General features: G+C 40.7%; 1 protein-coding gene across 1 annotated transcript in view; it reads left to right on the top strand.

Annotated features, from left to right (window-relative positions):
- Positions 1 to 24,285, top strand: part of LOC112219034 (PDZ domain-containing RING finger protein 4-like) — a 302,807-nt gene that overhangs the window by 256,945 nt on the left and 21,577 nt on the right. The window contains exons 3-4 of the mRNA XM_042301781.1: positions 2,074 to 2,333; positions 6,232 to 6,331. Of these exons, the coding sequence (XP_042157715.1) occupies positions 2,074 to 2,333; positions 6,232 to 6,331 (360 nt within the window). The remainder of the gene's footprint in view (positions 1 to 2,073; positions 2,334 to 6,231; positions 6,332 to 24,285) is intronic.

Genomic DNA, 24,285 nt, shown 5'->3' with positions numbered 1-24,285 from the left:
CTTGCTCCCAGGCAGACTAAATAACTTTTTGCCCGCTTTGAGGACAATACAGTGCCACTGACACGGCCTGCAACGGAAACATGCGGTCTCTCCTTCACTGCAGCCGAAGTGAGTAAGACATTTAAACGTGTTAACCCTCGCAAGGCTGCAGGCCCAGACGGCATCCCCAGCCGCGCCCTCAGAGCATGCGCAGACCAGCTGGCCGGTGTGTTTACGGACATATTCAATCAATCCCTATACCAGTCTGCTGTTCCCACATGCTTCAAGAGGGCCACCATTGTTCCTGTTCCCAAGAAATCTAAGGTAACTGAGCTAAACGACTACCGCCCGTAGCACTCACATCCGTCATCATGAAGTGCTTTGAGAGACTAGTCAAGGACCATATCACCTCCACCCTACCTGACACCCTTGACCCACTCCAATTTGCTTACCGCCCAAATAGGTCCACAGACGATGCAATCTCAACCACACTGCACACTGCCCTAACCCATCTGGACAAGAGGAATACCTATGTGAGAATGCTGTTCATCGACTACAGCTCGGCATTCAACACCATAGTACCCTCCAAGCTCGTCATCAAGCTCGAGACCCTGGGTCTCGACCCCGCCCTGTGCAACTGGGTACTGGACTTCCTGACGGGCCGCCCCCAGGTGGTGAGGGTAGGCAACAACATCTCCTCCCCGCTGATCCTCAACACTGGGGCCCCACAAGGGTGCGTTCTGAGCCCTCTCCTGTACTCCCTGTTCACCCACGACCGCCTCCAACTCAATCATCAAGTTTGCGGACGACACAACAGTGGTAGGCTTGATCACCAACAACGACGAGACGGCCTACAGGGAGGAGGTGAGGGCCCTCGGAGTGTGGTGTCAGGAAAATAACCTCACACTCAACGTCAACAAAACTAAGGAGATGATTGTGGACTTCAGGAAACAGCAGAGGGAACACCCCCCATCCACATCGATGGAACAGTAGTGGAGAGGGTAGCAAGTTTTAAGTTCCTCGGCATACACATCACAGACAAACTGAATTGGTCCACTCACACAGACAGCATCGTGAGGAAGGCGCAGCAGCGCCTCTTCAACCTCAGGAGGCTGAAGAAATTCGGCTTGTCACCAAAAGCACTCACAAACTTCTACAGATGCACAATCGAGAGCATCCTGGCGGGCTGTATCACCGCCTGGTATGGCAACTGCACCGCCCTCAACCGTAAGGCTCTCCAGAGGGTAGTGAGGTCTGCACAACGCATCACCGGGGCAAACTACCTGCCCTCCAGGACACCTACACCACCCGATGCTACAGGAAGGCCATAAAGATCATCAAGGACATCAACCACCCGAGCCACTGCCTGTTCACCCCGCTGCCATCCAGAAGGCGAGGTCAGTACAGGTGCATCAAAGCTGGGACCGAGAGACTGAAAAACAGCTTCTATCTCAAGGCCATCAGACTGTTAAACAGCCACCACTAACATTGAGTGGCTACTGCCAACACACTGTCAATGACACTGACTCTACTCCAGCCACTTTAATCATGGGAATTGATGGGAAATGATGTAAATATATCACTAGCCACTTTAAACAATGCTACCTTATATAATGTTACTTACCCTACATTGTTCATCTCATATGCATACGTTGATACTGTACTCTATATCATCGACTGCATCCTTATGTAATACATGTATCACTAGCCACTTTAACTATGCCACTTGGTTTACATACTTATCTCATATGTATATACTGTACTCGATATCATCTACTGTATCTTGCCTATGCTGCTCTGTACCATCACTCATTCATATATCCTTATGTACATATTCTTTATCCCCTTACACTGTGTATGACAGTAGTTTTTTTTGGAATTGTTAGTTAGATTACTTGCTCGTTATTACTGCATTGTCGGAACTAGAAGCACAAGCATTTCGCTACACTCGCATTAACATCTGCTAACCATGTGTATGTGACAAATAAAATTTGATTTGATTTGATAGGCAGTCCATTAAAGCACTATATCAATAGCTGTATCTTTACAGTAAGTGTAGTTATAACTGTAATCTCTCCCCTCTCCACATTACAGGTGAATGGGAAGGACCTCTCCAAGGCCAGTCATGACGAGGCAGTGGAGGCGATCCGCTCTGCTAAGGACCCCATTGTGGTGCAGGTGCTCAGGAGGAACCCTGTTAGCCGCGGAGGACATGTTGGCTCCACTCAGGAAGTGCACGTGGTGGACGTTTGCACGCAGACAGACATCACCTTCGAACACATCATGGCCCTGGCCAAGCTCCGAGCCACCACCCCTCCCGTGCCTGACATCTGCCCTTTCCTGCTGTCTGACAGGTAAGATCTGATTTGGGCCCGTATTAAAAAAGCCGCTCAAAGTAAGAATTCTGATCTAGGATCAGGTCCCACATGTCCATGTGATTGTATTCATTGTGATCTGAAGGCAAAACTGATATCTGGTATCTGTCCCTTCCTGTTGTCTGACGAGTAGGCTCTGATCTGAGTTATTCAAACACACACCACTGTCTGGGATGTCAGGGATAGGTTTCCCAAAGCCTTGAAAGCTAAAGTAGTACATTATTTGCCTTGCCAACCCAGAATCAAACCACTCAAAGAACAGCAAAGTACAGTACTCCCTCTCGCTGGATTGTGGAGAGAAATAATGTACTGCTTTAGCTATGAAAACATTGACTGAATACTTTAGCTATGAAGATCTGAGATTGAGTTGGATTGTTTATGTGCACAATACAATACCATTTCAAGGCTTGAAACGTGAATGCAATGCCAAAAGGACCCATATCTTATGGTGTGTCAAATAAATCAAGGCGTACAACATCTGAGATTCTTGAGGTAGACCCTCATAATTTCGCCTGGGGTTTCCTCGAAGACAACACAAGAAAACGTGTTCATTATTTTCTCTTTCTGTTAGTTCATATTGTGTTAATCTCAAAGGGGAAGCATACTGTGAAGAAGATAACGTCTGGCGTGAGAATATCTGGGTTTCTCCTCTACGGAGTGAAAGATTAGCTGTGCCGGGGGCTTCTCTCTACACAAGGGGTATATTAAGTTGATCATTCTTTCCAGCAACATCCCATGGATGATTGTCTTAGATTCTTCAAGTATCCAATATCAGTTGGAGTTACATTAAATAAATCAAGTATCCAATATCAGTTGGAGTTACATTAAATAAATTAAGTATATAATATCAGTTGGAGTTACATTAAATAAATCAAGTAACCAATATCAGTTAGTTACATTTTTTTTAACCTTTATTTAACTAGGCAAGTCAGTTAAGAACACATTCTTATTTTCAATGACGGCCTGGGAACAGTGGGTTAACTGCCTGTTCAGGGGCAGAACGACAGATTTGTACCTTGTCAGCTCGGGGGTTTGAACTCACAACCTTCTGGTTACTAGTCCAACGCTCTAACCACTAAGCTACCCTGCCGCCCCATAAATCACGTATCTAATATCAGTTGGAGTTACATTAAATAAATCAAGTATCCAATATCAGTTGGAGTTACATTAAATAAATCAAGTATCCAATATCCGTTGGAGTTACATTAAATAAATAAAGTATCCAATATCAGTTGGAGTTACATTAAATAAATCAAGTATCCAATATCCGTTGGAGTTACATTAAATAAATAAAGTATCTAATATCAGTTAGTTACATTAAATAAATCAAGTATCCAATATCAGTTGGAGTTACATTAAATAAATCAAGTATCCAATATCCGTTGGAGTTACATTAAATAAATCAAGTATCCAATATCAGTTGGAGTTACATTAAATAAATCAAGTATCCTATATCCGTTGGAGTTACATTAAATAAATAAAGTATCTAATATCAGTTAGTTACATTAAATAAATCAAGTATCCAATATCAGTTGGAGTTACATTAAATAAATCAAGTATCCTATATCCGTTGGAGTTACATTAAATAAATAAAGTATCTAATATCAGTTAGTTACATTAAATAAATCAAGTATTGAGTTGGAGTCACATTCAGCGCCAAGTCTTGTCATTTCATTCAGAGATCAGATTTGTTTTATACAGTAAGTCTGTTATAATACTGTTACAGAAGAAAAAACGACCGGTGTCAAATTGAGACTAACCATGTTAAGCTATGACCAACCTTCACGTGTCACCCACACCCAACCCCTTTAATCCTGACCAGGCCCTTTAAACCTGACCAGACCCTTTAATCCTGACCAGACCCTTTAAACCTGACCAGACCCTTTAATCCTGGCCAGGCCCTTTAAACCTGACCAGACCCTTTAAACCTGACCAGACCCTTTAAACCTGACCAGACCCTTTAAACCTGACCAGACCCTTTAAACCTGACCAGACCCTTTAAACATGACCAGACCCTTTAAACCTGACCAGACCCTTTAAACTTGACCAGACCTTAGTAAACCTGACCAGACCCTTTAAACCTGACCAACCTCTTTAATCCTGACCAGACCCTTTAAACCTGACCAGACCTTTTAAACCTGACCAGACCCTTTAAACCTGACCAGACCCTTTAAACCTGACCAGACCCTTTAAACCTGACCAGGCCTTTTAAACTTGACCAGACCTTAGTAAACATGACCAGACCCTTTAAACCTGACCAGACCCTTTAAACCTGACCAGGCCCTTTAAACCGGACCAGACCCTTTAAACATGACCAGACCTTTATAAACCTGCCCAGACCCTTTAAACCTGACCAGACCCTTTAAACCTGACCAGGCCCTTTAAACCTGACCAGACCCTTTAAACCTGACCAGACCCTTTAAACCTGACCAGACCTTTAAACCTGACCAGACCATAATATACGATCTTTCCACAAGTATATCACCACTACCCACACGGCCTGCTTGTAATAATTGGTGCTGTTTGGCATAGCCATTTGGTTTCATGGAAGGTTTACAAGGTGATTAAAGCAAATGGGATAATTAAAACCTTGAAACAGTGCAACATTCATTCACAGCCCAGTTGCAGCCCCGGGCTGGGCTCTTAAATGTAATCAATTTGATCAATAAAAAGTAAATATACTCCTCTTCATCTGCGATCAGGTGCACAGACCAAGGTTGTGGTAGATTTTATAGACACAACAAATGTTTGTTTCCCCCCCGTGTTTCAACTTGGCAGTAAAGCTGTGAAATTGTGTTACACACACACACACACACACACACACACACACACACACACACACACACACACACACACACACACACACACACACACACACCGACCGACACGTAGGCAAAGACACACACACACTCACACACACAGACACGTAGGCAAAGACACACACTCACACACACACACTCACACACCGACACGTAGGCAAAGACACACACACACACACACACACTCACACACACACACACACACTCACACACACACACACACACACACACACACACACACTCACACACACACTCACACACACACACAGACACGTAGGCAAAGACACACACACACACGGACACACACACACACACTCACACACAGACACGTAGGCAAAGACACACACTCGGCCAACAATGTTACGATGTGCTGCAATGTTGTGGGAGTGCCAGAGGATATAACATTCTGACATTTACCATCCCAATCTTGTCACCAGAAGATTGTTTTGGGACAGAATAACACGTGGTAGTGTATACTTGCAGATACTATGAATTTCTGATGGGAATAAAGATACAATGCTCAATATGTTCAACAGTTTGCCAGAGTGAATATTGCAAGCCAAGAATAATATGTGTGACATTTGTTTCAACACTTTTTTTGCTGAAATTGCACCATAAACCATAAACAAAGCTCTGTCAAATTTGCTTTCTGAAGACAATGTGTCAAATTCATGGGACTTTGTCCAAAATCTACTCAAGGACAGGGATAGTGGGAGATAGAGATTAAGTATGTGTGGAGTAATTTAATTGAACTCTCCTGGTATGCAGTGATTAATGAAAGGCAATGCTTTTATCCCCCAGCATGCAACATCATCCTAGACAGCACTGACACATCCTTTCTTCCTCTCCTCGTAGCTGTCCCATGCATTGAAAATACAAAGAGAAGTCTGTCACTTACAGTCAGTGTATGTAAGAGAGAGATTATGTGAAATATAAACTCCCTCTAAATGTCCTTCTCTGTCTCTCTCTCTCTACTTCCCTCTCCTTCTCTCATCTCCCTTTCCCTCTGCATTTTCTCTCTCTACCTCTGTCCCTCCCTCCCCCATCTCTCCTGACAGTTGTCACTCTCTCCACACTATGGAACAGGAGTTCTATGAGGGGACAGACTACCTCTCCACCCTCCCAGACCAACAGAGGACAGAGGAGTTTGAGTACGAGGTAAGACTTGATTATGCCTCCCTACCGGCAAGGTTGTTAATAACGTTTGACAAACACAAACACACACACAGACACACTATATCTCATAATGGGGCTTTACCAATAAAGATTGTTTAGTTATAATTGACTCCACAGGCCTGTCCCTGGGGGGGGATGTGGTAACAAATAGATTATAGGTCACATTATATCCAAACCACAGACAGCTCAGGATATCCACAGGACCTTTATAAATCAAATTGTATTTGTCACATGCTTCGTAAACAACAGGTTTAAACTAACAGTGAAATTCTTCCCAACATTGTAGAGAGAAAAATTGAAAAATGAATAGAAAAAACATACACAAGGAAAAAATAAATACACAATGAGTAACGATAACTTAGCTATATACACAGGTACCAGTACTGAGTCCATATGCGTTGATACTAGGTCATTGAGGTATATATAGGATGTACATATAGGTGAAGTGACTAGGTACAGGTAGTGCAAAAAGGGTCAATGCAGATAGTCCGGGTAGTTATTTGGTTAACTATTTAGCAATCTTTTGGCTTGGCTTGGTAGAATCTGTTCAGGGTCGTGTTGGTTCCAGACTTGGTGCATCGTTACTGCTTGCCGTGCGGTAGTAGAGTGAACAGTCTATGACTTGGGGACTGTAGTCTTTGACAATTTTTAGGGCCTCCCTCTGACACCTCCTGGTATCTGGATGGCAGGAATCTCGGTGCCAGTGATATAATGGGCCGTATGCACTACCCTCTGTAGTGCCTTGCGGTCAGATGCCGAGCCGTTGCCATACCAAGGAGTGATGCAGCCAGTCAGGATGCTTTCAATGGTGCAGCTGTAGACCTTTTGAGGATCTGAGGGCCCATGCTAAATATTTTCAGTCTCCTGAGCAAGAAGAGGCTTTGTCGTGCCTTTTTCACAACTTTGTTGGTGTGTCGACCAGGTTAATTCCTTAGTGATTTGGACACAGAGGAACTTGAAGCTCTCCACCCGCTTTTCTACGGCCCTGTTGATGTGGATGGGGGCGTGCTCGGCCCTCCGTTTCCTGTCATCCACGATCAGCTCCTTTGTCTTGCTGATGTTGAGGGATAGGTTGTTGTCCTGGCACCAGAAGGGGAGTAAGCACTCACCCCTGAGGGTCCCCCGTGTTGAGGGTCAGCATGGTGGCCCATCAGGAAGTCTAGGATCTAGTTACAGAAGGAAGTGTTCAGTTCCAGGGTCCTGAGCTTAGTGATGAGCTTGGAGGGCACTATGGTGTTGAATGCTTAGCTGTAGTTAATGAACAGCATTCTCACATAGGTGTTCATCTAAGGCAGTGTGGAGTGCAATAACGATTGTGTCATCTGAGATATGTTGGGGTGGTAGGCAAATTGGAATGGGTCCAGGGTGTCTGGGATGAGTTTGTTAATGATGACCAGCATTTTGAAAGTATTTCATGGCAACAGATGTGAGTGCTACAGGGCAATAGTCATTTAGACAAGTTACCTTGGTGTTCTTGTGCACAGGGGCTATGGTGGTCTGCTTGAAACATGTAGGTATTACAGACTGGGTCAGGGAGAGTTTGAAAATGCCAGTGAAGACACTTGCCAGCTGGTCAGAACATGCACTGAGCACTCGTTCTGGTAATCCGTGAATGTCAACCTGTTTAAAGGTCTTACTCACATCGGCTCCAGAGAGTGTGATCACACAGTCATCCGGGAACAGCTGGTTCTCTCATGCATGTTCAGTGTTGCTTGCCGAGAAATGAGCATAGAAGGCATTTCGCTCGTCTGGTAGGCTCGCGTCACTGGGAAGTTCATGGCTGGGTTTCCCTTTGTAATCCATGATAGTTTGCAAGCTCTGTCAAATTCGATGCATAGATTTTAGTCTTTTTTTAGTATTGGCGTGTTGCCTGATTAATGGCTCATCAAAGTTTGAAGCAGGATTTCTTATAAGCATCTTATTAGTGTCCTGCAGCTCTAGCCTTTAGCCCAGTGTGTTTGTTGCCTGTAATCCATTGCTTCTGGTTGAGATACTGTATGTACGTACGGTCACTTTGTGGACGACGTCGTCAATGCACTTATTAATGAAGAAAATATAGATAAAAACTCTCTTGGGAAATAGTATGGTCTACAGCTTATCATGAGGTATTCTAACTCAGGCAAGCAAAAACACGAGACTTAATATTGTTAACAAAGAGACACACCCCTCCCCCTTCATCTACCCTGGCTACCGTCCGGTCTAAACAATGCAAGATGTACACTCACCGGACAGTTTATTAAGTACATCCACGTATTACGCCCAACAGCCTGAATTCTTCGGGGCATAGATTCTACAAGTCGGAAATGTTCCACAGGGATGTTGGTCCATGCTGATGCGATGGCATCACGCAGTTGCTGCAGATTCGACGGCAGTACACCACCGGTACCAGCCTGTACCTTTGACAGCAGGAAGGATGGGTCCACGTGGACTCATGCTGCTTACGCAAAATCCTGACTCTGCCATCAATATGACATAACAGGAACCAGGATTCGTCGGACCAGGCAATGTTTTTCCACTCCTCAAATGTCCAGTGTTGGTGATCGCGTGCCCACTGGAGCCGCTTCCTCTTCTTTTTAGCTGATGGGATTGTAACCCGGTGTGGTCGTCTGCTGCAATAGCCCATCTGTGACAAGGATCGGCGGAGACAAAAGTTAAGATCAGCATTATACACCACAGCTACTGCCAATAGTGATGTTGTTCATGTACTTAATACTATGAGACCTTCATGAGGGAATATTCGTACATTGGTAATAACTCATTTCAAGTGAAGCAACCTCACACCCTTAAGTCCTGTCTTATTTGACCTGTCTGAGAAGGTGCGTTGTAAAAAAAAAAAAAAGGTGTCTGTTCTGCAAGTAACAAACAAGTATCAGGTGTTCCTTCCATAAATATAAACCGTGTCCCCAAGTCAAACCATTTCTCTGCTTCCATCTGGATCTTCTACTTGATGTAAACGCAGATTAGACAGGAGGGGATGATATCCTGGCCTCATGTCGACACTTGGCTGTCTCAATCCAAAACACTCCTCCTTTCATCATTCTGGACCACAGGGGGCTGCTGAGGGAAGGATGGCTCATAATAATGTCTGGAATGGAGTCAAATGAATGGTATGAAACACCTGGGAACCGAGAGGTTGATGTATTCGATACCATTCCATGAATTCCATTCTGGTCATTAGTATGAGCCCGTCCCCAGTGAAGGTAGCACCGTCCACCTGTGTCCTGGACTAATGTTCTTTTCACATGGTTGAGGACCAGACAAACTGTGCGACCAGCCTGGCTTTGAGTGATGTATGATGATTACATTTCCCCTCTTTTGTTTCATTTGAATTTGTTTGAATGCCTCGCTCCTTCCAGCCACTGAGCTTGAGTTATTCCACACCGTTCTTCTCTAAAGAGATTTGCTTATCCACTTCGTCGCCTCTGCCTCGGCATTAGAGTCAACGCAAATATAATATATTAAGCCTTTCTTCTTTATGCCTCATTTCTATTATCAAATCCTATTAGGAATGTGTGTTTGCAGCCTGCCTGCTTCTGTTTTTATTACATGCTTGGTAACGTATCGTATATTCCTTCACTTACCGTATGTCAATAGAATGTGTTCTAAGAAGAAGACAGTTTGGTGCTGAATGCCTCTATTTCAGAATGAGGTTTTGTTCATTCATTCATCTCAGCGAGAGGTTTCTGATATGACCTCAGTCTGAGAAATCACAATATGGGGTGTTGGATGGAGACATGTTGGGCTGGGGGGGAATGGGATAGGGTGCTCTTTTTGGAAATAAAAGCAAATAAAAACATAATGAAAAAAAATCAAAAATAAAGCACAATGTGAGCATCCTGCCATTACATCATAGAAGTCTAAAGTCTAAAATAGGCCAAATGTTTCAATCAGCAAAGACCATTGATGATTTCCTTTCACCTCACTGGCTTCAGCAAATGTATGACCATCTGGTTCCTTTAGCCTCAATGCATATGTTTCTATTTCTGTAAACCGCATGCCCAGCAACCCAAGATGAGCGTGACATTACGTCCAGTTATTGGGTCTATAACCGCCCAAAGACTGGACTAGACCAACCCTTCTGGATTAGTCTGGGGAACCGGTGATGTAGCCTTGTTATTAGACATTTCATTATGGAGAAGATCATTCCTAGATGACCTGAACCTTAACAGAGACACTCTAGAGAGGAACATTAGATATCTCTTTCTCCCCGAGGAGAGGAGCCCCTTCCCTCTCTTTCTCCCCGAGGAGAGGAGCCCCTTCCCTCTCTTTCTCCCTGAGGAGAGGAGCCCCTTCCCTCTGGCAGCTATCCACAGACACGTTTGTGACTGCTTTTTCAATTACTGGTAATCAAAGGCAGCGAATATTATGACAGCATCCAACACAGCCTGGCTGTGGGCGGTAGCCCCCCACCCCCCAATCACACCATCATAGTCATTCATTTACTGTCAGCCTGCCGCCACCATCCCCGCTCTGCCTCGCCGCCACACCGCAATCTCCCGGCTGAGAGCTCGCCCCGGGAAAATGAAGTAGAGAAAAAGGGAAGAGAGAAAGGGACCTCCGAGAGGGTGTGTGTGTGTGATGGATCAAGAGAAGGGGCCCGTTGCCTTATCAAGGATTTAGACACCCGTGTGTGTGGGAGGGGGGTGTTGGGTGTGTGTGTGTGTGTGTGTGTGTGTGCGGGGCGGGGATGTGTGTGTGTGGGGGGGGGTGTGTGTGTGGATGCATGTTTGTGTGTCTGGAATTGGAAGAGGTTGTCTGTGTGCACACACTGGTGTTTCATCCAACTAATCACATCTATCTGTTTTGCCTGCTAATTTTGCCACAGGTAATCTCTACTTTACCACCACATAGTCATTAATTAGGCACTAACTTCTGGTCTTTTCCACTCAAGGAGATGGGGAAGACATTACACTTCACACACTTTCACTCGCCTTCGGGATCATTTGTTATTTTCTGTCGTATATATTTTTAGCGAGATCATTCCCACAGTTATGGCACGTTCATTGACGTCATCTACATTCACACCACACACTTTCATGGTATCGGTGGCTAAGTTGTGTGCAAAATGTTTGGCTAGATGTCTTCGAGACATTCCCATCTAACATTTACAGATATTTTCCACATTCCTATTGCATGTGTACTCCCGTAATCTACATCGACACCACCTACTGCTTCCTGTCTTTCGTATTGCTTCATGAATCCATCAGTAGTCTAGTCTCAGCAGTTGCTCTGTCTAATGCTTCTAACAATTTTTATTTTATTTAACCTTTATTTAACTCGGCAAGTCAGTTAAGAACAAATTCTTATTTACAATGGCGACCTACCAAAAGGCAAAAGGCGATGACGACAAACAATACCCCATTAGTAGTAGTTATAATATCTCTGGTTGGATGATGACAACAATACCCCATTAGTAGTAGTTATAATATCTCTGGTTGGATGACGACAAAACAATACCCCATTAGTAGTAGTTATAATATCTCTGGTTGGATGATGACAACAATACCCCATTAGTAGTAGTTATAATATCTCTGGTTGGATGACGACAAAACAATACCCCATTAGTGGTAGTTATAATATCTCTGGTTGGATGACGACAAAACAATACCCCATTAGTGGTAGTTATAATATCTCTGGTTGGATGATGACAACAATACCCCATTAGTAGTAGTTATAATATCTCTGGTTGGATGACGACAAAACAATACCCCATTAGTGGTAGTTATAATATCTCTGGTTGGATGACGACAAAACAATACCCCATTAGTAGTAGTTATAATATCTCTGGTTGGATGATGACAACAATACCCCATTAGTAGTAGTTATAATATCTCTGGTTGGATGACGACAAAACAATACCCCATTAGTGGTAGTTATAATATCTCTGGTTGGATGATGACAACAATACCCCATTAGTAGTAGTTATAATATCTCTGGTTGGATGACGACAAAACAATACCCCATTAGTAGTAGTTATAATATCTCTGGTTGGATGATGACAAACAATACCCCATTAGTGGTAGTTATAATATCTCTGGTTGGATGATGACAACAATACCCCATTAGTAGTAGTTATAATATCTCTGGTTGGATGACGACAAAACAATACCCCATTAGTAGTAGTTATAATATCTCTGGTTGGATGACGACAAAACAATACCCCATTAGTGGTAGTTATAATATCTCTGGTTGGATGATGACAACAATACCCCATTAGTAGTAGTTATAATATCTCTGGTTGGATGACGACAAAACAATACCCCATTAGTAGTAGTTATAATATCTCTGGTTGGATGATGACAACAATACCCCATTAGTAGTAGTTATAATATCTCTGGTTGGATGACGACAAAACAATACCCCATTAGTGGTAGTTATAATATCTCTGGTTGGATGATGACAACAATACCCCATTAGTAGTAGTTATAAGATCTCTGGTTGGATGATGACAACAATACCCCATTAGTAGTAGTTATAAGATCTCTGGTTGGATGATGACAACAATACCCCATTAGTAGTAGTTATAATATCTCTGGTTGGATGATGACAACAATACCCCATTAGTAGTAGTTATAAGATCTCTGGTGGGATGTTTTTATTTGCCTTATTTGATATCTATTCAGCCGTAAATCCTTTCATCCCATTTTCTTTCATATCCCCTTTCATATCAGTGAGGGGGAAGGTGTTATAGCTCTGAATTCCCTATATGGTTCTCTATGTTTGAGGGTGTTATAGCTCTGAATTCCCTATATGGTTCTCTATGTTTGAGGGTGTTATAGCTCTGAATTCCCTATATGGTTCTCTATGTTTGAGGGTGTTATAGCTCTGAATTCCCTATATGGTTCTCTATGTTTGAGGGTGTTATAGCTCCGAATTCCCTATATGGTTCTCTATGTTTGAGGGTGTTATAGCTCTGAATTCCCTATATGGTTCTCTATGTTTGAGGGTGTTATAGCTCTGAATTCCCTATATGGTTCTCTATGTTTGAGGGTGTCATAGCTCTGAATTCCCTATATGGTTCTCTATGTTTGAGGGTGTCATATCTCTCTATTCCCTATATTGTTCTCTATGTTTGAGGGTGTCATATCTCTCTATTCCCTATATAGTTCTCTATGTTTGAGGATGTCATATCTCTCTATTCCCTATATAGTTCTCTATGTTTGAGGGTGTCATATCTCTCTATTCCCTATATAGTTCTCTATGTTTGAGGATGTCATATCTCTCTATTCCCTATATAGTTCTCTATGTTTGAGGGTGTCATAGCTCTGAATTCCCTATATAGTTCTCTATGTTTGAGGATGTCATAGCTCTGAATTCCCTATATGGTTCTCTATGTTTGAGGGTGTCATATCTCTCTATTCCCTATATGGTTCTCTATGTTTGAGGGTGTCATATCTCTCTATTCCCTATATAGTTCTCTATGTTTGAGGATGTCATATCTCTCTATTCCCTATATAGTTCTCTATGTTTGAGGGTGTCATAGCTCTGAATTCCCTATATAGTTCTCTATGTTTGAGGGTGTCATAGCTCTGAATTCCCTATATAGTTCTCTATGTTTGAGGGTGTCATAGCTCTGAATTCCCTATATAGTTCTCTATGTTTGAGGATGTCATAGCTCTGAATTCCCTATATGGTTCTCTATGTTTGAGGGTGTCATATCTCTCTATTCCCTATATAGTTCTCTATGTTTGAGGATGTCATATCTCTCTATTCCCTATATAGTTCTCTATGTTTGAGGGTGTCATAGCTCTGAATTCCCTATATAGTTCTCTATGTTTGAGGGTGTCATAGCTCTGAATTCCCTATATAGTTCTCTATGTTTGAGGGTTTCATAGCTCTGAATTCCCTATATAGTTCTCTATGTTTGAGGGTGTCATAGCTCTCTATTCCCTATATAGTCCTCTATGTTTGAGGGTGCCATTTGGGATACATTCCTAGTTTCAGAGACAGTCGATTTAAAGATCTGAGGTGTTGTCTGCTGGTGTCTTCCAGCCTTTGGTCTGTGATCCCCCTCTTTCCCCTTCCTTCCAAAGCGGGTGATATGTCTGACAGGTAGAACCAGCCAACCCACAGATATCACGGAGGGAATGAAACCTTTATTTCTTCTCCCCTCCCACCCGCTATCCTCCACCCTGCAGACCCTTCTTATCCACACACACACAAACATATATACACATACACATATACACACAAACACTTTTACACACATACACACACACACACAAACATTTACACACACACACACACACACACACAAAAATATATACACATACACACAAACACATTTACACACATACACATTTACACACACACACACACACACACACACACACACACACACACACACACACACACACACACACACACACACACACACACACACACACAAAACATATATACACATACACACATATACATTTACACACACACACACACACACACACACACAAACATATATACACATGCACATATACACACAAACACATTTACACACACACACACACAAACATATACACACACACACACACACAAACATATATACACACACACAAACATATATACACATACACATATACACACAAACACATTTACACACATACACACACACACACAAAACATATATACACATACACACAAACACATTTACACACACACACACACACACACACACACACACACACACACACACACACACACACACACACACACACAAACATATATATACATACACACAAACACATTTACACACACACACACACAAACATATATACACATACACACACACACACAAACATATATACACATACACACACATACACACAAACATATATACACATACACACCCACAAACATATATACACATACACACCCACAAACATATATACACATACACACACATACACACAAAAACATTTACAGACATACACTGTCGTGTCTTTGGCTATGGCGGATTAAGTGATATGACATGCTATTCTATAATTTCTCCGTAATTAATATCACCTGATTGAGCTAATCATGTAAATGTAATTAACTAGAGAGTCGGGGCACCACAAAATAATATTTATAGTGTCACGTTCTGACCATAGTTCTTGTGTGTTTTCCCTTGTTTTAGTGTTGGTCAGGACGTGAGCTGGGTGGGCATTCTATGTTGTATGTCTAGTTTGTCTATTTCTATGTTTGGCCTGATATGGTTCTCAATCAGAGGCAGGTGTTAGTCATTGATTGGGAACCATATTTAGGCAGCCGGTTTTTGTGTTGGTTTTTGTGGGTGGTTGTTTCCTGTCTTTGTGTTCTCTGCACCAGATAGGACTGTTTCGGTTTTGCCACATTTGTTATTTTGTATTTGTGTTCATGTTTAGTTTTTCTTATTAAAAAAACATGAACTCTAACCACGCAGCATTTTGGTCCTCCTCTCCTTCGACAGAAGAAAGCCGTTACATATAGAGCTGTTATCTTCCGAATAAACTCTTAAAGACCTAGTAATATTTTACATCAATAGCAGTCAATATCAATCGTCATCTTAATTCAGTCTCATCTGAAAGTTGTAAATTCTGGCTAAATTCTGGCTAAATTCTGCAATAACCCTGGCTAACAATTTGAATCAGCAATACAAAATTGGGTTTAATTATTTATTTACTAAATACCTAACTAATCAGACAGAATTACACATACACATAATTAAATCATAACTTGATTACAAATTACGTCATAAAGGAAAATTTCCCTGGCGGGCGGGAACAGATATGACAGCTTGTTACACAAAGGAAAAGGGCTGGGTTTGAGTGAAAGAGTGGGAAGACTGAGGGACACAGGGAGAAGCTGTGCTATCGTAAATACAGTATCTGATGCATTCTAAATTACCGGCCATTTGGAAAAGGAAAATGCAATAAATATTTACTCTGAGCTGCGCTTCGGTAGGTTGGTGGTAGATGGAAGGCCGTGTTGCCCAACCGAGTCCTTTGAAGAATGTCTCTGGTTGGCAATTGGATACATTGTAGTAACGTCGTTGTGTGCTAGACGGAATACTCTGTCTGTTCCTTCCTAACCCTCGTTTGCAGCTGATGTTGCTAACTCAACAGCTAGGAGGTATCACTTCTGTAGTGAATAAGAGTTCACAGTTCATACCATTCGCCACCAAAGCTCACGCTGATGTTGGCTTCATTCTGTAGTTATTATCTGAACCATTCTGACATAGAACCGTCGTCCTACATCCTCGGAACAGGAAGTTATATTGTAGTCTAGGGCTTATATAGGAAGGGGAGAGGAGGGCGTGTTTGAAAAGTTTTCGCAGGGGCGGGCCACTGATTGAGCAGCCCTATCATATGAAAATCCAAATCTCTCATTTTAGAAGCTAAAATCACATTTCATCCCATCACAAATAATTTCATATTCAAACATTTACATTGAACAACAATTCCATGTGAATCCGATAACTCTGATGTGTAGACTTTCCACTGTAGAGTTTGTCATCTTATCATTGATGAGAATGTCTCAGATGACAACCGAACTGACATCATATTCTTTAAGTACCACCGCATATGTTCAATTGGTCGGATTACCAGAATATAGTTAATTTCCCCCCACCTTCTAATGTTCCCCGAATCTCAATGTTAACCAAGGGTTTTGCAAATGACACCTCAGTAGGGTAGAGAGAGGAAAAAGTGGGGAAGAGGTATTTATGGCTGTCATAAACCTACCCCCCAGGCCAACGTCATGACAACACATACACACAAACACACACACACACATATATACACACACATACACAAGCACATATATACACACACACAAACACATATATACACACAAACACATACACACATACGCTCACACACATACGCACACACACACACACATATACAATCACACACACACAGGAGGGGTCTGTGGTTGTAACTGCTCTAATAAAGGCCTTGTGGAGAGGTCATTTCACACTTGGTTCCCCTTAACACCCCTGACGTGTTTTATCATTGGCTCCCCTTAATACCCCTGACGTGTTTTATCATTGGTTCCCCTCAACACCCCTGACGTGTTTTATCATTGGTTCCCCTCAACACCCCTGACGTGTTTTATCATTGGTTCCCCTTAACACCCCTGACGTGTTTTATCATTGGTTCCCCTCAAAACCCCTGACGTGTTTTGTCATTGGTTCCCCTTAACACCCCTGACGTGTTTTATCATTGGTTCCCCTTAACACCCCTGACGTGTTTTATCATTGGTTCCCCTCAACACCCCTGACGTGTTTTATCATTGGTTCCCCTTAACACCCCTGACGTGTTTTATCATTGGTTCCCCTCAACACCCCTGTCGTGTTTTATCATTGGTTCCCCTCAACACCCCTGACGTGTTTTATCATTGGTTCCCCTCAACACCCCTGACGTGTTTTATCATTGGTTCCCCTCAACACCCCTGACGGTTTGGTAAAAACAAGGCTAACTGGGTTATTTGGTATGTTCCTACAGTACTGCTCCATGTTGTCTGTACTGTAGCCTTCCGTATTGCATGGGGTGTAATGCATTTTTTAAAGTGATGGTCGAGATGTCTCATCCTTCTATTTTCAATGATCTACAGAGAGTTTAAATGTACGTTACATTAGTGCAAGCTGCAGAACATGATAGTAATCAAAAACAGAGGCCAATTGTGTCTTGTTTCATATGCATGCAGACAGACAGACAGACAGACAGACAGACAGACAGACAGACAGACATACATACATACATACATACATACATACATACATACATACATACATACATACATACATACATACATACATACATACATACATACATACATACATACATACATACATGAGGGTACTAATCTTTACTGAACAGACTTATGGGAAAGTGGAGTGTAGAGTTGGTCTCCATTTGAATTGAAGGCAGTAAATTCAGGAAGTAAACTAAAAATGTATACAATACAAAAATGTAGAGGCATTTATTTTCAATTACTTCTCAATAAACTGAAAACTAGAAGTTATATATTTTAAAAGAATTTTAAATTAATATCACTTCCTGAATAGTCTGGCCCTATCCATGAGAACTCAGAAGAGAGGACTACTTCAGTGCAGGCGCCACAACTCTGAATATATCCACCAATATTAGCATAATTACATGAGTTTATTTACCAACTAATAGTCTTATATTAGGCTGTATGTAACTGCTCAGTAAAAACACTCGATAGCTTCTGGTAGTGATCAAAGTGGCCACTGATCAGAGAACGTCTTTCATCATGAAACTCTTAACAGTTAAGATGAGCTCTTTCCCAACCAAAGTCAATATGTGTTTTGATAACAAGTAGGGTATGATGTGTGGCTACAGCTTCAAAAACGGACTTTTTTATACATTGACAGACTTGGCACAACTACAATAACATTTTAATGTGGTCACTTTGGTATCACAATATGCTAATGAATGTAAAGGATTGCATTTATGTAGAGCTTTTCATTAGGTCTCATGGCACTTTATATTGCTACTGCATCTCTCAATGTAAATCTCAATCTGCTTTTGAAATCAAGGTCATCCTTTCAAAAGCAATGTTAATGTAATCTGAAAGAAGCCTAACATCTCCAGGATATCTGACTTCTCATACTCCTCTGCATACACGCAGGTCATTTCCACAGTGTCAACTGTGACACCATACTGGTTACTGTTATAGTCTGGTTATAGGCTGGTTAGTGTTATAGTCTGGTTATAGTCTAGTTAGTGTTATAGTCTGGTTATAGTCTAGTTAGTGTTATAGTCTGGTTATAGTCTAGTTAGTGTTATAGTCTGGTTATAGTCTAGTTAGTGTTATAGTCTGGTTATAGGCTGGTTAGTGTTATAGTCTGGTTATAGTCTAGTTAGTGTTATAGTCTGGTTATAGGCTGGTTAGTGTTATAGTCTGGTTATAGTCTAGTTAGTGTTATAGTCTGGTTATAGTCTAGTTAGTGTTATAGTCTGGTTATAGTTATAGTCTGGTTATAGTCTAGTTAGTGTTATAGTCTGGTTATAGTCTAGTTAGTGTTATAGTCTAGTTAGTGTTATAGTCTGGTTGGTGTTATAGTCTGGTTATAGTCTAGTTAGTGTTATAGTCTAGTTAGTGTTATAGTCTGGTTATAGTCTAGTTGGTGTTATAGTCTGGTTGGTGTTATAGTCTGGTTATAGTCTAGTTAGTGTTATAGTCTGGTTAGTGTTATAGTCTGGTTAGTGTTATAGTCTGGTTATAGTCTAGTTAGTGTTATAGTCTAGTTAGTGTTATAGTCTGGTTGGTGTTATAGTCTGGTTATAGTCTAGTTAGTGTTATAGTCTGGTTAGTGTTATAGTCTGGTTATAGTCTAGTTAGTGTTATAGTCTGGTTGGTGTTATAGTCTGGTTATAGTCTAGTTAGTGTTATAGTCTGGTTGGTGTTATAGTCTGGTTAGTGCTATAGTCTGGTTAGTGTTATAGTCTAGTTATAGTCTGGTTAGTGTTATAGTCTGGTTAGTGTTATAGTGTGGTTAGTGTTATAGTCTGGTTAGTGTTATAGTCTGGTTAGTGTTATAGTCTCGATATAGTCTGGTTGGTGTTATAGTCTGGTTCATGTTATAGTCTGGTTATAGTCTGGTTAGTGTTATAGTGTGGTTAGTGTTATAGTCTGGTTAGTGTTATAGGCTGGTTAGTGTTATAGTCTGGTTAGTGTTATAGTCTGGTTGGTGTTATAGGCTGGTTAGTGTTATAGTCTGGTTGGTGTTATAGTCTGGTTATAGTCTAGTTAGTGTTATAGTCTGGTTGGTGTTATAGGCTGGTTAGTGTTATAGTCTGGTTAGTGTTATAGTCTGGTTGGTGTTATAGTCTGGTTATAGTCTAGTTAGTGTTATAGTCTGGTTAGTGTTATAGTCTAGTTAGTGTTATAGTCTGGTTAGTGTTATAGTCTGGTTATAGTCTAGTTAGTGTTATAGTCTGGTTAGTGTTATAGTCTGGTTAGTGTTATAGTCTGGTTATAGTCTAGTTAGGGTTATAGTCTGGTTGGTGTTATAGTCTGGTTCATGTTATAGTCTGGTTATAGTCTGGTTAGTGTTATAGTGTGGTTAGTGTTATAGTCTGGTTAGTGTTATAGTCTGGTTGGTGTTATAGTCTGGTAGTGTTATAGTCTGGTTATAGTCTGGTTCGTGTTATAGTCTGGTTATGGTCTGGTTAGTGTTATAGTCTGGTTGGTGTTATAGTCTGGTTATAGTCTGGTTAGTGTTATAGTCTGGTTATAGTCTGGTTAGTGTTATAGTCTGGTTATAGTCTAGTTAATGTTATAGTCTGGTTAGTGTTATAGTCTGGTTAGTGTTATAGTCTGGTTAGTGTTATAGTCTGGTTAGTGTTATAGTCTGGTTGGTGATATAGGCTGGTTAGTGTTATAGTCTGGTTAGTGTTATAGTCTGGTTGGAGTTATAGTCTGGTTAGTGTTATAGTCTGGTTATAGTCTAGTTAGTGTTATAGTCTGGTTAGTGTTATAGTCTGGTTAGTGTTATAGTCTGGTTAGTGTTATAGTCTAGTTAGTGTTATAGTCTGGTTAGTGTTATAGTCTGGTTATAGTCTAGTTAGTGTTATAGTCTGGTTGGTGTTATAGTCTGATTAGTGTTATAGTCTGGTTATAGCCTAGTTAGTGTTATAGTCTGGTTGGTGTTATAGTCTAGTTAGTGTTATAGTCTGGTTAGTGTTATAGTCTGGTTATAGTCTAGTTAGTGTTATAGTCTGGTTGGTGTTATAGTCTGGTTAGTGTTATAGTCTGGTTAGTGTTATAGTCTGGTTATAGTCTAGTTAGTGTTATAGTCTGGTTGATGTTATAGTCTGGTTAGTGTTATAGTCTGGTTATAGTCTAGTTAGTGTTATAGTCTAGTCTGGTTAGTGTTATAGTCTGGTTATAGTCTAGTTGGTGTTATAGTCTGGTTAGTGTTATAGTCTGATTAGTGTTATAGTCTGGTTATAGTCTGGTCAGTGTTATAGTCTGGTTAGTGTTATAGTCTGGTTATAGTCTAGTTAGTGTTATAGTCTGGTTATAGTCTAGTTAGTGTAATAGTCTGGTTAGTGTTATAGTCTGGTTATAGTCTAGTTAGTGTTATAGTCTGGTTGGTGTTATAGTCTGGTTATAGTCTAGTTAGTGTTATAGTCTGATTAGTGTTATAGTCTGGTTAGTGTTATAGTCTGGTTATAGTCTGGTTAGTGTTGTAGTCTGGTTAGTGTTATAGTCTGGTTATAGTCTAGTTAGTGTTATAGTCTGGTTAGTGTTATAGTCTGGTTATAGTCTAGTTAGTGTAATAGCCTGGTTAGTGTTATAGTCTGGTTGGTGTTATAGTCTGGTTATAGTCTAGTTAGTGTTATAGTCTGGTTAGTGTTATAGTCTGGTTAGTGTTATAGTCTGGTTGGTGTTATAGTCTGGTTATTGTTATAGTCTGGTTATAGTCTAGTTAGTGTTATAGTCTGGTTGGTGTTATAGTCTGGTTATAGTCTAGTTAGTGTTATAGTCTGGTTAGTGTTATAGTCTGGTTATAGTCTAGTTAGTGTTATAGTCTGGTTAGTGTTATAGTCTGGTTATAGTCTAGTTAGGGTTATAGTCTGGTTGGTGTTATAGTCTGGTTAGTGTTATAGTCTGGTTATAGTCTAGTTAGTGTTATAGTCTAGTTAGTGTTATAGTCTGGTTGGTGTTATAGTCTGGTTATAGTCTAGTTAGTGTTATAGTCTGGTTAGTGTTATAGTCTGGTTGGTGTTATAGTCTGGTTAGTGTTATAGTCTGGTTGGTGTTATAGTCTGGTTGGTGTTATAGTCTGGTTGGTGTTATAGTCTGGTTATAGTCTGGTTAGTGTTATAGTCTGGTTATAGTCTAGTTAGTGTTATAGTCTAGTTAGGGTTATAGTCTGGTTGGTGTTTTAGTCTGGTTAGTGTTATAGTCTGGTTAGTGTTATAGTCTGGTTGTTGTTATAGTCTGGTTGGTGTTATAGTCTGGTTGGTGTTATAGTCTGGTTATAGTCTGGTTAGTGTTATAGTCTGGTTATAGTCTAGTTAGTGTTATAGTCTAGTTAGTGTTATAGTCTAGTTAGTGTTATAGTCTGGTTAGTGTTATAGTCTGGTTAGTGTTATAGTCTGGTTAGTGTTATAGTCTGGTTGGTGTTCTAGTCTGGTTCTAGTCTGGTTAGTGTTATAGTCTGGTTAGTGTTATAGTCTGGTTATAGTCTAGTTAGGGTTATAGTCTGGTTAGTGTTATAGTCTGGTTAGTGTTATAGTCTGGTTAGTGTTACAGTCTGGTTGGTGTTATAGTCTGGTTGGTGTTATAGTCTGGTTAGTTTTATAGTCTGGTTAGTGTTATAGTCTGGTTATAGTCTGGTTGGTGTTATAGTCTGGTTGGTGTTATAGTCTGGTTATAGTCTAGTTAGTGTTATAGTCTGGTTGGTGTTATAGTCTGGTTAGTGTTATAGTCTGGTTGGTGTTATAGTCTGGTTGGTGTTATAGTCTGGTTGGTGTTATAGTCTGGTTATAGTCTGGTTAGTGTTATAGTCTGGTTATAGTCTAGTTAGTGTTATAGTCTAGTTAGGGTTATAGTCTGGTTGGTGTTTTAGTCTGGTTAGTGTTATAGTCTGGTTAGTGTTATAGTCTGGTTGGTGTTATAGTCTGGTTGGTGTTATAGTCTGGTTGGTGTTATAGTCTGGTTATAGTCTGGTTAGTGTTATAGTCTGGTTATAGTCTAGTTAGTGTTATAGTCTAGTTAGTGTTATAGTCTAGTTAGTGTTATAGTCTGGTTAGTGTTATAGTCTGGTTAGTGTTATAGTCTGGTTAGTGTTATAGTCTGGTTGGTGTTCTAGTCTGGTTATAGTCTGGTTAGTGTTATAGTCTGGTTAGTGTTATAGTCTGGTTATAGTCTAGTTAGGGTTATAGTCTGGTTAGTGTTATAGTCTGGTTAGTGTTATAGTCTGGTTAGTGTTACAGTCTGGTTGGTGTTATAGTCTGGTTGGTGTTATAGTCTGGTTAGTTTTATAGTCTGGTTAGTGTTATAGTCTGGTTATAGTCTGGTTGGTGTTATAGTCTGGTTGGTGTTATAGTCTGGTTATAGTCTAGTTAGTGTTATAGTCTGGTTAGTGTTATAGTCTGGTTATAGTCTAGTTAGGGTTATAGTCTGGTTGGTGTTATAGTCTGGTTAGTGTTATAGTCTGGTGAGTGTTATAGTCTGGTTGGTGTTATAGTCTGGTTGGTGTTATAGTCTGGTTGGTGTTATAGTCTGGTTAGTGTTATAGTCTGGTTAGTGTTATAGTCTGGTTAGTGTTATAGTCTGGTTGGTGTTATAGTCTGGTTGGTGTTATAGTCTGGTTAGTGTTATAGTCTGGTTAGTGTTATAGTCTGGTTAGTGTTATAGTCTGGTTAGTGTTATAGTCTGGTTGGTGTTATAGTCTGGTTGGTGTTATAGTCTGGTTCGTGTTATAGTCTGGTTATAGTCTGGTTAGTGTTATAGTCTGGTTAGTGCTATAGTCTGGTTATAGTCTAGTTAGTGTTATAGTCTGGTTGGTGTTATAGTCTGGTTAGTGTTATAGTCTGGTTATAGTCTGGTTAGTGTTATAGTCTGGTTGGTGTTATAGTCTGGTTGGTGTTATAGTCTGGTTAGTGTTATAGTCTGGTTATAGTCTGGTTAGTGTTATAGTCTGGTTAGTGTTATAGTCTGGTTATAGTCTGGTTAGTGTTATAGTCTGGTTATAGTCTAGTTAGTGTTATAGTCTGGTTAGTGTTATAGTCTAGTTAGTGTTATAGTCTGGTTAGTGTTATAGTCTGGTTATAGTCTAGTTAGTGTTATAGTCTGGTTGGTGTTATAGTCTGGTTATAGTCTAGTTAGTGTTATAGTCTGGTTGGTGTTATAGTCTGGTTATAGTCTAGTTAGTGTTATAGTCTGGTTGGTGTTATAGTCTGGTTATAGTCTAGTTAGTGTTATAGTCTGGTTGGTGT

This window comes from Oncorhynchus tshawytscha, linkage group LG19 (assembly GCF_018296145.1).
Source record: "Oncorhynchus tshawytscha isolate Ot180627B linkage group LG19, Otsh_v2.0, whole genome shotgun sequence".
In the NCBI taxonomy this organism is placed as follows: Eukaryota; Metazoa; Chordata; class Actinopteri; order Salmoniformes; family Salmonidae; genus Oncorhynchus; species Oncorhynchus tshawytscha.
Note: the sequence above shows the minus strand (reverse complement) of the source record. Positions and strands in the feature narration are given on the sequence as shown.